Raw genomic sequence first — 17,398 nt, 5'->3', positions numbered from 1 at the left:
CTTAAACCTATATGTTTCAAATAATAACTTTAAAGTATGTAAAACAAAAATTATTGACTGTATCAGAGGAGAACTAGATAAATTCAGAGTGGAAGATTTTTAACACACCACCATTTGTAACTACTAGAAAATAATATGTAATGTAAGAGAAGATTTGAACACAACCAATATCATCTAGGATATTATTATACCCAACGAATATAAGACTGTACATTTTACCAAAAGATTATAATACAATTATCAACAAATTTCAAAGGGCTGAAATAATTAATACAAAACAATTTCATTCTGACCAAAGTGAAATTAAACCATAAATCAGTAACTAGAAAAGCCTCAAATGCTTGGAAATTAAGCAACACACTTAAATTATCAGTTACTAAATTGTTCTCAGCAAACTAGGAATAGAAAATAATCTCTTTAATCTAATAAAGGATATCAACACTTTACAGCCATATCATAATAATGGTGCAGTACTGATAACATCCCCCCTGAGACTCGGAACAAGAGAAGGGTGTTTGTTATTACCACTTTTATAAATGAATATAGCAATATAGCAAGGGTGCCAAATACATATAAGATCAATATTTTAAAAACCAATTGTATTTCTGTATACTAGCAACAAACAATTAAAAAGTGAAATTTAAAAAGATATCATTTACAGTAGCATCAAAAATACCAAATACCGGGGCTGGCCTGTGACTCACTTGGGAGAGTGTGGTGCTGATAACACCAAGGCCACGGGTTCGGATCCCTATATAGAGATGGCTGGTTAGCTCACTTGGGAGAGCATGGTGCTGACAACACCAAGTCAAGGGTTAAGTTCCTCTTACTGGTCATCTTATTAAAAAAAAAAAAAAAAAAACCCAAATACCTAGAATAAATCTAACAAAAGATTTGTAAGACCTCTACACTGAAAGCTACAAAACATTCAGAAAAATTAAAGGCCTGAATAAATGGAGGGATATCTAAGGGTACTTCAAAAAGTTTATGGAAAGGTCATATTATCTTTTAATTCTAATTTTCCACAAACGTTTTGAAGTTCCCCCATATAATATTTATGGACTGGAAGACAATAATTATATTACTTCTCCCCCAGATAAATCACAGTTGAAATTTCAGGGGCTGGCTGGTTAACTCAGTTGTTTAGAGCTCTATGTTATAGCACCAAGGTCAAGGGTTTGGATTCCCATACTGGCCAAAAAAAAAAAAAAAAAAAAAAAAAAAAAACCCAGCAAGCTTTTTGTTTGTTTCCTCAGGGGTAGGAGGGAGATTGATAAGCTTTAAAATTATATGAAAGTTCAAAGGATCTAGAACAGCTAAGAAAGAGTAATGAAGATAATGTGGTATTGGCTGATGTATTGCAGGAGCCTCAAATCTGAGAGGGCACTCCCTGAATGTTTGCCTGTTCCAGAAAACTCACCTGGTTCAATAGGTAGAGATATCAGTTTATTAGGCTAATGGGAGTTGCGGCTGGCCAGCTGGAAATCCTTGCCACCATGGGGTACATGCAACAGTTATATAGTGAATAGATCAAAGCAGAGGTGTAAATCATTTGCATACTTATACGTAGACCCTCACCTAGCTCACATAACTCAGAGCACACAGGAGATCTGGCTGAATAGATAAATTAATCCACTGGCTACTCTCTTGGCACCAGTGCACTTTAACACCAGTGTGCTAATTTACTTAGGGTCCCTGCTTCCGTCTGTCTTAACGGTTAGTTTCCCGGAGGGAAGGGGGATCTCTGGTATGCACAGGGAGGGGGAATAGGTCTATGTCTAGCATTTACCCTACAGCCTAGGATAGACAGATAAATAGAACAGAATGGAGCCCACAAACAGATCCACTGATAATCACCTGACATATGGTAAAGGTAGCAATATAATGCAGTGGGGAAAGGATAGTGTTTTAACCTATTCGTTTTAAACTTTTTGTGCCTGTGTATTTAAAATGTATCTCTTATATAATATGTAATTTGGTTTTATGTTTTCATAATCCAGACTAAAAATCTTTGCCTTTTAACTAGTACTTAGTTCATTTATATTAATGTAATTCTTAATATACTTGAATTTTTACCTACCATCATCCTTATTTTTTTTTATTTGTTCTTTGTTCCTTTCTTGCCTTCTTTTGGATTGAGTCTTTTAAAAATATTCTATTTTCTTTTTTAGCTTTTTAGTTATATTCCTTAATCTCTCCATTTTATGTATATCTACACTTTTATGTATAATTATACCTTATGTAACTATTTTAAAGTGTTGATTAAATAACCTTTTTCTTTCAAATGATTGTCAAGCAGTAGTATAACAGAACTACTCCCTCAAAAGTTGGGCAGAGTGCCAGTACCAAAATACTCCTTTCTCAGTAAAGTCTTGTTGATCTCATCAGTTAAGAGATATCCTAACTCATTGCTTATTAGTGAAAGGTGATCATTCAGAAGCCAGCTGTAGTCAGATGCTGTAGGAGCAAGACACAGAGAAGGCATCTGTAAGTAGGAGCACAAGGAAAGTGGCATCTATGCATTATCCTTAGGGGGACAATGGGCCAGAGACAGAAACTGTACCTGTTTTACCTGTTTTACCTGCAGTGACACTGATGAGTAAATAACCTGACATCTATGGATGGACATTAGAGATTGTTCTATGGCTCTCTGCAAAATTTGGCGAGAGAGAGAATGAGAGTATGTGTTTGTGTGTGTGTGTGTGTGTGTGTGTGTGTGTTGTGGATGGACATTAGAGATTGTTCTATGGCTCTCTGCAAAATTTGGCGAGAGAGAGAATGAGAGAGAGAATGAGAGAGTGTGTGTGTGTATACATACATGATTTTTGGAATGAGATTCTCTAAGGGTTATGGGGATCCTAAAAGGATTAAGGATTAAGAACCTCTGGATTGTAGAAATAAACTGAGTATGTTAGTTAGCAAATTATTTAGAAAATGTTATGATGATAACTGCCACCTGTTAAGGGCTCAATGTGTTACCTTGCTCTAAATACATAAATAATTATCTTACTTAATTCTGTCTGTGTTCCTGCGATTCCCGTTCTACAGATGAGGGAGTAGACAGGCTCAGGGATATTAACATTGTCTAAGGGGCACAGCTATTAAGTGGCACAATTGAGATTTGGACCCAGATTTCAAATCTCCGTACTCCTAACTGCAGCCTCCATTATTAATAAAATGTGAATTTTGCCTGACAAGTGGCAAATTGGAAAAGCATACTATGTTTGTCAAAACTCAGTCCCACCGAAAGACACCTTATATTATTGTCTACTGAAAATACATCGATGGGGCTGGCCACTTAGCTCAGTTGATTACCAGTACTTGGTCAGCTGCCAAAAAAAAAAAAAGAGAGCAAACCTTTTTATAAAATTTTTTTTCCCCCTACATATAGTTTAAATCAGAAGATGATCACATAAGTACTTGAAGTGATTGTAGTGGTTGAGAGGGCACTTAACTTTTGAGTTGGCTGTGAAATTGTGCTTGCTCTGTGACCTTCCTGTAAAGTAGAGAGAATAGTACCTGTCTAATCTATTTCAAAGGGTTGTCATGAAGGTCAGATAAGGCAGCATATTTGAATGCTTCAGAAACTTTAAGGCTTCTTAGAAATGAGTAGATGAGAGCTTACATAGTTTATAAACTCTAAGAAATGCTTTTGTGTACAATAGAAATGAAGGAATGCTGCCAGTTAAATTGACCTGCTGATGATTGTGTAACACAGCCCAATTTCAGAGGGATTAAAATACAGGTGGAAATGTGCAGCTTAGAATCAATAAGGTGTGGTATATTGTGGGGTGTTGTCCTTTTAAGGTTCTACCATAGACTTCTCTATCTTTGGAAGCCACTGAATTTCTTTTATTTTTGGTCTCTTTCATGTACTGTACTAGGCTAAAAATGGTCTCTTTGACAGCTAGGTTTCTTTTGCATTCAGTAGTCTTTCTCAAATTTTTCTTGGAAAATCAGGGCCTTTTACATTAAGAATTGCATTTTTCTTACTCCAGCAAGATGAAAGGGATGTCCAGACACTCACAGATGGTAAAGATCAGAAGTCCTGGCAAACATCAGAAATGGAAAAATGATGGTGCAAGACAGAGAGCAGTCACTGGATCAAGCAATCACTTGTGTGATGGGAAGCCTGAAGGTCCACCTGAGGCAAATGCGGATCCTCTTAGCGTTTTGATAAACAGTGATTCTGGTAAGTGAAACAGGAAAATAACATTATTATAAGTGTACAGATAATGATGGTGGAGTTGGTTATTCACAGCCTTGTTGGTGGAGAGTTAAATGGCAAATATTTAAAAATGGAGAGTCATGCTTTTGTTTTTGTTTTCAATAGGAGTGTCTTGTCCAAAACCTCATTTCACAACATTTTTTCTGTGTCTTGGGAGCAGGTACATGGGCTGGGCAGGCTATGGGAGAAAGATTATATCTGTTGGATAATTTCCATAGTGTGATGTAATCTTTGAAATTTTTAAAGATTGTTTTGAACGTATTAATGCTATAGATTGGAATTTGCCCAATTACGTGGATTTTTTTCTCCACCTATAAAGCAATAATTCCAAGGGAAGCCAGTATTATTTATGCGACTGAGCACATGCATGATCTCTTTGGGCAAATAATATTAACTCATTGTATTTGAGTAATACTGTTCTTCCTCAGAGCATAGAATATAATTATATATGCTTATAGTTTATCCTAGAATTCCCTCTAGAACTTATAAGGCAAGTAGATTCTTGCTTATAAGTTGAAGAATTAAAGCAGCAAAATGCTGCTGTCATATGTGGATGTCATTTAGCCTCTAAGACTCCATTCCCCTTCTGAAAAATAAAACCGTATATATAAATATTTGCATCAACTTTCCCTGCAGTAACATTGTGAGGTTTTATCTGATTGCATGTGCTTCCTACTGTAAAGGATTACATGAAAATTATTAGTGAGTGGACCGATGTTACATTGTAGGCTTGATTGTAGGCTCTGTTCAGCTTCGATGACAGTGGCTTCTATGATAATCACATGTCAAGTTATTGAACTTACGGATGGTAGGAAGTGGGGGGGATAACTAATTTGTTGACTAAATTAGGACAGAAAAGGATCTTGGCATAAGGGAATGTTGGGCTAAGTATAGTAAGATAAAACTTAGTAGGCATAATAAGTTATCTTAACACAACTAGTACTTATTCAGTAATATACTTTCTGTATTCTGTATGCTTTATATATATTGACTCTGTTTCTCATAACAACCTTTTACGTATATGCTGTTGTTACTCCCTTTTTAGAAATGAGGAACACATAGAATAATTTACCTTGGTCATACTGCCAGTTAGTGCTAGAGCCAGAATTTGAATTTAGAAGACTGACTCTGCTAGTACACTTGAGTCTTGAGAAACAGTGGTGAATTCTTACCCTTCTCATTGGTAGAAAACATTCAGTTGGATTCCTAGGAGCAATTGAATGAGAGATCTCAAATAATTTTGTTTTGGTTTAAATGTCAAAACCTCTACCTGTACTGAGGGTCAAGGATAGGAACATACCTGTTTTGAAGGTCAAAGATGAGAACATAAATCTTGAATATAAAAATCATCCATTTAAGCTATAAATTTATAATTTTGTACATTTAAAAATTTATAAATTTTTATAATATCGTTCTCCAAGGAAATAAAAATACCAACGATCATATTATGGTAGCTTAATTTTGTAGGAAAGATGCCATTTAAATTTATGTTATCCTTTACCAGAGATTTCCTCAGAACTTTGATATTTCCCAGATCAATGTTTTAGACCATAGGTTCTTCAACTTTTCACTCCAGGTATAGCTGCAGAAAACCGTGTACCACTGTTTTCACAGGCCCTAAGTATTCTCAACATCTCTACTCTCTATGTCTTCCGCTTGTTTGGAGGCATCTTCCCTTACTTTGGGCCATAGCCAGCCTACCTTATGATGTAGTTATTCAGGTTGTCAGTGGCAGGTCAGCATTGTGATCGCATGGCCCAGTGTTCTCACTTGGTAGTTGACACTTTTCACCACTAAGCTCACTTTAAGAATAAAGTTCTCCCCCCTCCTCCCAAAAAGAATAAAGTTCTCCCAATTCCATTTATGTTTTGCCTTTTTCTGGCTCAGAACTTAATCCAGACACCAGTATTCACCTGAGATAAGACAGCGGTTCTGGAGTATCTTTATAAAACCTCAGATCATGCTTAGAAAGTCATTGCCTGAGCTCACCTCTTTATTGTAGTTGGTGGTATGTGTGCTCTCAGTAATTGTGCAGCTGCTTTGAATTAGAAATTGACTTTATTTTGAAGGGAAAGCCTTTCATTTGGAGTCTCACAGTTTATCGGTTTTGAGTATGGCTTGTCACTAGATTTCCTTACTGTTGCTGTATTTTTTATTTTCTTATATATTCTGCTGACTAGCCTACTAGCCTGTTCAAGATTTTTATATTTTATTAATTTTTAAAATTTTTATTGATTCAGCAGATCCAATTGTAGTTTTTTTTCTTTCTTTTTAAACCTTTTCTTGGTATCTCGTTAGTTAAGACCCAGTTCATTTTGTTGCTGTTTAAATATATATATATATATAAAAAACAAGTTTTATGGCTTTCCTAGCCTGTAGTCTTAAACAATAAGTCTACTGTCCGTGACTGAAGTGCCTTAGCATCCATGAAACAAAGACAATCCAATTTGTTAGTCATTTGTTATAATGTAAATATAGCTATTGTCATAGAACACTGGGACATCAGTCTGACTGTGCTCTGACATAAGCTAGGTTCGCTGTTGTTCTAAAGGTTCATGTTAAAGTAAGAAAATAAGCCAGCAGAGCACATCAGCTATTTTGAGTGCCCATCAGTAAATGTCTTCTTTGAGAGCTGGAGACTGTAAAGCAAAGTTCCTATTTGGGGGGGTGGGGGGGTGATGTTTTGCAAATAAGCCAGCAGAGCACATCAGCTATTTTGAGTGCCCATCAGTAAATGTCTTCTTTGAGAGTTGGAGACTGTAAAGCAAAGTTCCTATTTGGGGGGGTGGGGGGGTGATGTTTTGCGTTTTCTTTAGGAGACTTAATTATAAAATTTCTTGGGGCTAGAGCATATTTATTAATTACTTTGGTGGTTTTAACATATGTCCAAAATTCTTTGATATTTCTTACTTGAGTTGGAGGTTAATTCTTCCCTTGAGTGTAAACAGTAACTTTATAGGGGAGAAACCAGGCAGACCACCAAGTGATTAATGTTAACATCACCAGTAATAAGTCATATTGATATCATGGACCTGTGATGTGACGAGAAGGGCACATCTCCTCTGTGGTGTTCTTCCCAAAAGTCTATAGCCTCAGTCTCATCATCAGAAAGGAAAGACAATTCCAAACTGAGAGACATTCTATAAATTCCTGACCAACAGTCTTCAAAAGTGTTGAGTTGATGAAAGACAAGGAGAGACTGAGAAACTGTCACAGATCTGGAGAAGTCTGAGTCATGAAAACCAGATGCAGTGTGGTATGGTGGATCCTGGAATGTCAAAAGGACATTAGTGGAAAAAACTGGTGAAATTACAATATAGTCTGTAGTTTAGGTAGTAGTATTGTACGAATGTTAATTTGTTAGCTATGATAAACGTACTGGGTTATGTAAGAGGATAACATTAGGGAAGCTGGGTGAAGCTTGCTCCAAAACTCTTTGTACTACTTTGCAACGTTTGTGTAATTGTTTCAAAATATATAGTTTTTTTTAAAAAAAGGAAGAAGGGAAAAGGGACTATCAATAGGACAATTAAAGCCTTGCCCTCTGATTCTACAGTTTATTTCCCTTTGTTTTTAATTTTTTTTTATTATTTTCTGATTATAAAATACAGAAAATGTGGGAAAAAACTGACAAGCACAAAATTAAAAAAAAAAAAAAACTTTCTTGACTTACAGACAGCCACTGCTCACATTTTGTTGTATATTTATATTCTTCCAATATTTTTTCTTTCTTTCTTTCTTTTTTTTTTTAAATGACCGGTAGGGGGATCTTAATCCTTGACATGGTGTTGTCAGCACCACACTCTCCCAAGTGAGCTAACCGCCCATTCCTATATAGAAATCTGAACCTGTGGCCTTGGTATTATCAGCACCACACTCTCCCTAGTGAGCCACTGACTGGCCGTCTTTCCAATATATTTTCTATGCACATGTCTTTGATTTTTAAAATAAAAATGGAATCATGTTATTTTTTAGAAAAGAAGGATCTTTGAATCCATGAAGAACTAGGTTTCTATCTTAGCTCCACCTCTTACTAGCTCTATTATTCTGTGCTAGTAAACCTTTTTGAATTCATGGGACAATTTGTTCTTCAAATATTTGTTGAGTACTTACATACTGTTCTAGGCTCTGAGGATACAGCATTGAATAGAACAAAATCCTTCTGTCCTGCAGCTTACCTTTTGGTTGGGGGAGATACAGTAAACAAGTATGTAATATGTTGGGATAATAAAAACATCCGGAAGCTGAATCAAGTTGAGTAAAAAAGGGAATGATGGTCGGAGAAGGGGGTGTGCTGTTTTATCTGGAGTGATCAGTGAGGGCATCTTTGATAAGGTGACATTAAGACATGTGAATGAAGTGAGGGGATGATACCTGAGGGGATAGCAGTCTTGGCAGAGAAAGCAGCAAGTGCAAACACCACGGGGGAGAGCATGCCTCCTGTGGTCAGGGAAGAGCCAGGTTGGAGTGGAGTAAGCAAGCACCTGATAGGATTTAAGAGACAAGTGGAGGGCCAGATCAAGTAGGGCCTTGTAGACAAGGAAAGGTCTTGGGATTTTACTCTGAGGTTGAGCACAGAAGTGATGTGCTCTGATTTATGTGTTTATGAGAATAGACGATAGGGAGGGATAGGCAGGGTCGTATCAGGGATGTCTTTTAGGAGGCTGTTAGAATTGTCCAGGCAAGAAATGTTGCCTTGGACTAGGGCTGTGGTGGAGGTAGTGAGAAGAGGTATACAATTCTGGAAATATTCCCAAAATAGGGCTGACAGCATTTGTTGATAGATTAGATACGGCATATGAGAGAAAGAAAAGTGGGTGGTTGCTAGGTTTTTGATCTAAACTCAAGAAGAAAGTGTTGGCATTTATCCAAATGGAGAGTACTGGAAGGCATGCTCTGAGTGGAAATCAAGTGTTTGATTTTGACAGGTTTACATTTGAGATACCTGTGTGACATCTAAGTAGATGAGCAGTTAAGATTATTCTGGAGTTTAGGAGAAAATTGAAGCTGGAGGTATAAATTTGTGATTTACCAGCACATAGATAACATTTTAAGATTTTAGATAACATGAGATCATCTAGGGAAAGGGAGGCATAAAGAGAAAGGGGTCTTTCAGCCACCGCGCTCCCAAGCGGCGCACTGTAGCAGTGCGCCATTGGGCCGGCCCAAGAAGGTGTTTTTTAAAAGCAAACCATGATTACGTCAAATGCTGTCTCTAAGTTAAATATGATGAGAGCCACGAAATAACCTAAATTTGGCAACACAGAGGACACAAGTGAAGTTGTAGAAAAAGTGTCACTGTTGTGGTAGGCCTGAAAGACAGATTGGAATAGATTCTGGAGTAGGACATACAGCTTTAAGGAAATTTCAGGACAAGATGATTTCCCTGGTAAATGATATCAAGTAGCTATTTGGAGTTTTGCTACAAAAGAGAACAAGAACTGGAACTGTAGCTGGAAGAAGACATTATTAGCATTATTATTGGCCATAAAAACATTTTGATAGGAAGGCTTCATTTTAAGAGGAAGACTTTATATATCTGTAGGAGGCATTATAGCTCATTAGTTAAGAATTGGGATTTGGAGTCAGCAAGGATTTAAATTTGGCTCAACTGTATGGTTATGTTACCTGAAGGAAAAGTTACTTGTATTCTCTGAATTTTGCTTCATCTCCTGTAATTAATAATTAAAGTCATTATTCATTAAATAGTAAAAGAATTAAATTATATCATCTTTTTTTTTTTTCCTTTTTTTATCTTTTTTACTGACCGGTAACGGGATCACAACCCTCGGTGTTGCGCCCGCACCGCGCTCAGCCAGTGAGTGGGAACCGGTCTCCACATGGGATCCGAACCCTCGGCGGGAGCACTGCCATGCTCCTGAGCTCAGCCAGTGAGTGGGAACCGGTCTCCACATGGGATCTGAACCCTCGGCGGGAGTGCTGCCATGCTCCTGAGTAACCCTCGGCGGGAGCACTGCCATGCTCCTGAGCGGCGCACTCTCCAGTGCGCCACCGGGCCGGCCCTATATCATGCTTTTAAAGAGCATAATTTTAACTGTTGTTATACTTTTTGGTACCTCTCTTTGGGTCTTGGAAGGAAATGCTACAGTTTGGTCTTTGATTATTCAAACAATGAATGAACAGTCTCCATACTAACATTGTGGTAGATTTCTGCTTAATGCACTAGTAATTTAAATATGTAAACAGCGTATTTTCTTTTCTCTTTATTAAACTAGCAGAAAAGGTAATACTTTAGCTTAAAATTGACAAGGAGAAGTTTTGGGGGTCATGGTGCTGGTTAGTGGGGGTGGACTGAGGAGAGAGGATTTAACTTCATCCAGCAGAAGGTGGTAGTTCAACATTCACATATAGGATACTTCCATTTCCTATTGGCATGTTTTGGTTTCCCCTGGACTAACTTGGTGAGCATTAAATGCTTAGTCTTGAAGCATTTCATATTGTTGTGGGTTGAGTTGGTTCATTAAATAGACAAGTTACTTATTGTCTTCAGTCAGGCTTATTTTTATTGGTTCTCTAGAACAGAGTTAATACATTCTTAGAGCTGCCAAAAATAAATGTAATAGGTGGTGTCCTGTGGCTACAGCTAGACTTACTGGGCTCTGATCAAACACTTTACCTTTGGCAGGCTCTTTAGTACTTGCTGAATTCTTGCAGTTGGCTTGTTCACTTAAGTTCTTAGAAGTTTTAGATAGTGAATTAATTTCAGCATAACTCTTTGACTAAGCCTATAGCATGATTTAAATATTATTTGTGTCTGAAAACCAGTCTTAAAACCAACAAAATAGGATAGATATTTTTATATTTTATTTATTCCTAAGAATAATTTTGAGAGTCAGTGATCCTAATCTAGTGAAATTAAATGCATCTTTGGCCTTCCCTACTATCTGTAAATTAATAGCAGACTGTGTAATTAAGTTAATTTAGAGAAGACCCAAATTCCATAACCTGTGAAGCATGGTAAGTAACTGAGCTGTGTATAGTTTCCATTTGCCTCTCTGTCTCCTCTGGGGCAAATAGCCTCTCTGTCAATGAAGATTTAAACCAAGGGGAAATTTTCCAGATCTCCTGTAGTTATTTGGGGGGGGGAGATTAAAGAAATGATCAGAAATTACTTTCTTTTCACTAACAAATGAAGAAGTGGGGGTGGAGGAGGCAGTCAGCTTTCTTTGTAATGGTGAAGATATTTTGGGTATACGTTTGAATTTTAGTTCTTTCCCTTCTATTTTAGAGTCTGATAAAGAGGAGAAACCGCAACGTACTGTCATACCCAAGGAAGTGACACCAGCCCTGTGCTCACTAATGAGCAGCTATGGCAGTCTTTCAGGATCAGAAAGTGAGCCAGAAGGTAAGTCATGGCACCTTGTTACAGTGAGTTCTGTTTTGTTTTGTTGCGTTTTGCCTTTGGTACATAATAGCATTAATAGCATCCAGGATGCATATTCTTTTTTTTTTTTTTTTTTTTCCTTTTTTGTCTTTTTTACTGACTGGTAACGGGATCGCAACCCTCGGTGTCGCGCCCGTACCGGGGACCGGCAACGGGATCGCAACCCTTGGTGTTGCACCCGCACCTCACTCAGCCAGTGAGCAGGAACCGGTCTCCACATGGGATCCGAACCCTCGGTGGGAGCGCCGCCGCACTCCCAAGCGGTGCATTCTCCAGTGTGCCACCGGGCTGGCCCCAGGATGCATATTCTTTATGTGATCTTCAAATTTCTGTTTTGTTTGATTCAGAAATGAAGTTAACATGCAACAAAGGAAAGATAGAGTAATGGAGAAATGTGTTGTTACTCTGAGAGAAAAAGGCAAAGGTAATACAGTATAATGAAAGAATAGGAAGGAGAAGAGAAGTATCCTCTAAAGAAATTGAACAAAATTCTAAAAGAAAAAGCAAAAAGAAAGTGAATTCCTTCTCTGCTCTCATGAACCCTTGTCATAACATGTTTTATGCACCTTTGGTAGGTGGAGAAAGGTCCTTTATGACAAAAAGGATGATAAAATTTTAAAAATGTATATAGGGCATTGCTCTTTACAGAGCACATTTACAAAATTATCTCATTTTGAAAACACAACAGCCCTATATTGTGGTTGTATTAGCCTGTGTGTTTTAAAGGTTGGAAGAAATGAAATCTTTTCAAGAGTCTTTCTGAGAAGTCAGCCATGTTTAGGATACCTGTCTTTCCTTTAAAGATGATGTCATAGATGATAATACGTGGGGCTTTGTTTCAAAATTTATTATGATAAACCTGTGGAATCTCCTACAGCATCTCTTTTAGGGCCACCTGAAAGAGCTGTGAGTAGTCTGTTGATCTGATGCAGTGCAGTAATTCTTAATCCAAGATTTATATCAATAGTCTAGCATATGTTTAGTGAATAAGCCTAAGTCCTACTGTTGTGGAAACTTGGCTCTATATGGTAATTTTATTTAGGCTTTACCAAACATGAGAGAATTCGTATGTATGTATCTCATGACAACATGTGTAGTCAAAGTAGGAGATGTACTGAAGATAAGAATACAGGCTCTGAAAGTGTTTATATAGAAAGAAGGGAAGATTTGAATGTAATTGGGTGAAGATGGCAGCACTTTTAATGTTGACTAGGCTAGAGATCATTAATGTTTCTGTAGCTGGAGGATGTTCAATAAGGAAGAGTTGAACTTTAAAATGAAAGATGATATTTATATCTATCTGAAACATGGGAATTTTTTTCTTTCTTTTTTAATGGGCTGTGGCTTACTCTGGTAGCTTGTTAAAAGCTACTTGAATTTTGAAATATAAACTGCTTTGGCTTTATCAGAGTATTCCTTAACAGATGGTTGCCTCTTCTTATTTTTTTTTTTTTAATTTTAAGAAAAACAGTATTTATTTCTTACTCTTATTTCCAATACACTGATATGAAGATGAAGTTATTCTTTAAACACATATTACATTTCCCACTTATCAGTTGTATTTATAACAGTTGATAACAAAGAAAGCTATTAGCAGATTACGGAATCCCATAAAAAAAAAAAAAGCTGGACTAATGCTTTCTTGTCTTTCTCTTAAGATGAAACATTTAATACCTTTATAATCATATCTTCATTTTGAGATTGCCACCAGTTTTAAATTGGAAGGAAGAAAGGAAACTGTCAGGAATCTTTGAGGTCTTCACCTTAAGCTTAGAGAGGATAATTTTGCCCAAGCTAGTATGTGGCAGAACTAATATAGAAATCTAGATTTGGGGACTTAAAAGTCTAAAGAGGCCAACCCTATTGCCTTCCATTATAGTCCTTCTCTGTGTTGCATTAGCTGTCTTCCTGCACGGTAATAATGCATAGCCTTTTAAAAAAAAATCATTAACAGAAGATATCATCTATTAAAAGATTATTTGATTTTTGTATGAATTAATTTTGACTTATTGTTTAAAATGCCCTGTTTTAAGGAGACATCCCTTGCTTCACATTCCTAAGGCTTAAGAATTATTTAGTATGGTTTGAATTCAGCTTTATTAAGCCATCCAGGTCACTAGCAGATTTCTAGCTTTCACTGTTACTTCTGGGCTCTAGTTTATTGAAACATACGGAGTTTAGAATAAATAAACCAGGGACACAAAGTGGGTCCTCTCTGATTTTTTTCTATTATATGTCATTAATTTTCACTCTTTATTATTATTATTTATTACTCCTTACTCTGTACCTCGTTACAGCAGAAACTTAGATAATTGACTTAAGACTTTTCCTCATTTCTGATAGAAGCATCTAAAACTATAAATTTCCCTTCATGCACTGCTTTAGCTGCATCCCACAAATTTGACACATTGTTTTCATTTTTATTTATTTCAAAATATTTCCTAAGTTCTCTTGTGATTTGTTCTTTAACTAATGACTTACTTAGAAGTATATTGTTTAGTTTCCAAATATTTGGAGGTTTTCTAAGCTAGTTTTCTGTTAATGGTTTTAATTGAATTCTGTTATGGTCAGAGAACATACTCTGAGTGCTTTCAGTTTTTTCATTCTATTGAGACTTGTTTTGTGGCCCAACACAAGGTGAATGTTCATGGGAATTTGACAAGAGTATGTATTTGATCAAGTGTTCTTTGCCAATATGAGTTAATTATTAGTGATGTTCAGGTCTTCTGTATCCCTACTCATTTTCTGCCTAATCGTTTCTCAGTTACTGAGAATGGAGTGTTCAAATCTTCAACCATAATAATGGGTTTGTCTGTTTCTTCTCTCAGTTTTATCAGTTTTTGCTGTATATGTATTGAACATCTGTTATTAGATGTTATTATTTTGTCTTCTTGGTTAATTGACCTCTTTAGCTTTTTTTTTTTTCCTGACCAGTAAGGGGATTGCGACCCTCAGCACGGTGTTGTCTGCACCATGCTTAGCCAGTGAGCGTACTGGCCATCCCTATATAGGATCCAAACCGCGGCCTCGGCGCTACCAGTGCTGCACTCTCCTGAGTGAGCCACGGGGCCGGCCCCTCTTTAACATTGTTAACTGTCCCTTTTTATCCCTGGTGATATTCCCTTTTCTGAAGTCTTTTTTGCCTGATAGTTTTTTGCCTCATATAGCCATTTCAGCATTCCTGTGATTGGTGTGTACGTGGTATCTTCTTCCATTATCTGTGACTTAATGTAGGCAGTCCTCACTTTGCACAGTTCCTTGATAACTGAGATTTAATCTAAGTTCAAACTGTAAAGCAAGTACTGCCTGCATTTAAAGTCAGTTTCTTATAGACATCATGTAGTTGGGTCTTGTTCTTTTTTCCAATCTGATGACCTCTGCCTTTCAAGTGGGGTGTTCAGACCATTTACATATAATGGACATATTGATATGATTTGTTTCTATTCATATCATCTACTTTTTGTTCATTTTTCTTCTTTTCCTACTTTCTTTTGGATTAATCCTGTATTTTTAGGGTAGTGCAAATACTGGTTTATTAGCTGTACATCTTTGTTTTATTCTTTAGGAGTTGGTCTAGAGTATAGGGTATGTACCTTTAACATATCACAGTGTACTTTCAAATGATATTATTCACTGGTTTATTAGCTGTACATCTTTGTTTTATTCTTTAGGAGTTGGTCTAGAGTATAGGGTATGCACCTTTAACATATCACAGTGTACTTTCAAATGATATTATTCATTTTACATATATATAATATAAAAATTTAACAGCAATTTACTTTTTCCTGCTCCCTTTCTTTGTGCTATTGTTATCATAGATTTTATTTCTTTAAATATATAAATGTAGCATATGCTGTTATTACTTTTGTTTTAAATAGTCAATTATCTTTTAAAATTGTTTTCAAATGAGAAAAAAATATCTTTTGTATTTGTCCACATATTCACTGTGTCCGGTACTCGTCATTCCTTTGTGTATATCCGAGTTTCCATCTGGTATTATTTCCATCATAGAGATCACTTTCTGTAGCTCTTCATGGTAGTCTCTTCAGTTCTTGGCAGTTATAGCTCCCAACTTGAAAAATATTGTGAAACACTGTAAATGCCTTGTGAAATCTTTCATAGTTTTAAGTTATTAAGTAGCTACTATTATGGCTGGGAGGAATATTATAGCTATTCTGTTGTTACTAGTTTTGAAAGTACTACCTGTTTTTATATTTGTTTTTTAATTTCTGCGTTTGTTTTTCATGATACTTAGAAACTCCCATCAAGACTGAAGCAGACTTTCTGGCAGAAAACCAGGTTCTTTATAGCAGTACTCACAAGAGTCCAAGTCAAGATGTTAAAGCAACTGTTAGAAATTTCTCAGAAGCCAAGTATGAGAACCAAAAGAAAAGTCTTAAAAAAACAAACCCTAAGAGGAAAAACAATTGTCATAACTATCAAACATTATTTGAACCAAGAACACACCATCCAAATCTCCTGGAAATGGTACATGCTTTTTCTTTACATTCTAATCTTTTTGTGTTCTCATGTCATAAGGAACCACTGGGTTTTTTGGGTGTGTGTGTGTGTGTGTGTGTGTGTGTGTGTGTGTGTGTGTGTGTGTGTGTGTTTTAAGGTTGCCAGACACGAATGGCCCTGTTGTTCAGTAAATGTGGAATAATTAACAATTTTCAAAACTGCTTAAAGTAAAAATTTAGGTTTGACTGGTTGGTAAGGAAATGCGTATTGAGGTTTACTGACATTTTTAAAGTTTTCATTGAAAGCACAGCTAAACACAGTGGCAGGCTGAAGGAAAAAAATGTTTTTAATACAAATGCTGAAAACCACAAAGTAATGGAAAGAAAAGACCTAAGGTTTTCTGATGATTCTCATTTCTTATTTTGGGGGATTTTCATGTCTAAGAGTAGTAGAAAAATTCCACATTTTTTAGTGGAGTTGTGAAACTGTCTATTGACATTCTGTGAAAAGTCTTTATTTTTGACTTATCAGACAAGTGCATATGCGGTAGCTAACGTGTTCTGTGGTTTCACTCTATGAGGTGTTACGTGTAGACACAATTGCTCTTTATTAAAATGGATCTGAAATATGAGCTTACTTCAAAAAGTTCTTGGAAAGATTCATGTTATCTTTCAGTTCTATTTTCCACAAACTTTTTGAAGTACCCTTATAAGTGGTAAGTTAAATAACCTTTCCATTGAAAGTTCCTGTGTGATATTTCTCAACTATATTAATGATATCAGAAAATAAATTGAAAATAAAATAAATTCAATTGTGGCAAATCACATATGATTCCTTAATTATGTACTTATTCTATATACCAGGGATTTTTAACTTTCTTTCAATTATAATCACAAAAGAGGGAAAGAATGTTGGGTTTTTTTAGTGCTAATTTTATATATTTATATATTTATATATTTATTAATATATTTACTTACCTATGTCTGGACGGCTTATAGATTTGGGTTTAGAGGGATCCTCTTTGACATAAATTTTAGGTTAAAGAATTACTGCCTTTTAAGCCTATTTTTCTGTCTTTTTCTAGATACTTTTAGAGAGGGCCCCAATTGTGAATATTTGTGCTCTTTAAAAAGTTAGATAGTATTGGTGTAAGTTAAAAAGAAAGTATTTTTGCATTGTCTTTTAGCAAAATATATCTCGTACTGTTCTGTGTTCTTTATATTGGAAAGGCACATTTAATATTTTGAATTGTGTTTCCCAGACATATTTTACTAACCAGCTAATTTTTTTAAATTGTTTCTTAG

At 36.1% G+C, this 17,398-nt stretch overlaps 1 protein-coding gene across 2 annotated transcripts in view; it reads left to right on the top strand.

Annotated features, from left to right (window-relative positions):
* NUFIP1 (nuclear fragile X mental retardation protein interacting protein 1) overlaps positions 1–17,398 on the top strand; it is a 35,228-nt gene that overhangs the window by 17,271 nt on the left and 559 nt on the right. Inside the window, exons 5-7 of one of the 2 annotated variants that reach the window (XM_008589445.1) lie at positions 3,999–4,192; positions 11,478–11,594; positions 15,889–16,121. In XM_008589445.1, the coding sequence (XP_008587667.1) occupies positions 3,999–4,192; positions 11,478–11,594; positions 15,889–16,121 (544 nt within the window). Of the gene's footprint in view, positions 1–3,998; positions 4,193–11,477; positions 11,618–15,888; positions 16,122–17,398 lie in introns of both variants that reach the window. The other variant, XM_008589446.1, reaches the window with a different exon arrangement.

This window comes from Galeopterus variegatus, unplaced genomic scaffold (assembly GCF_000696425.1).
Source record: "Galeopterus variegatus unplaced genomic scaffold, G_variegatus-3.0.2 Scaffold5451, whole genome shotgun sequence".
Classification (NCBI taxonomy): Eukaryota; Metazoa; Chordata; class Mammalia; order Dermoptera; family Cynocephalidae; genus Galeopterus; species Galeopterus variegatus.
Note: the sequence above shows the minus strand (reverse complement) of the source record. Positions and strands in the feature narration are given on the sequence as shown.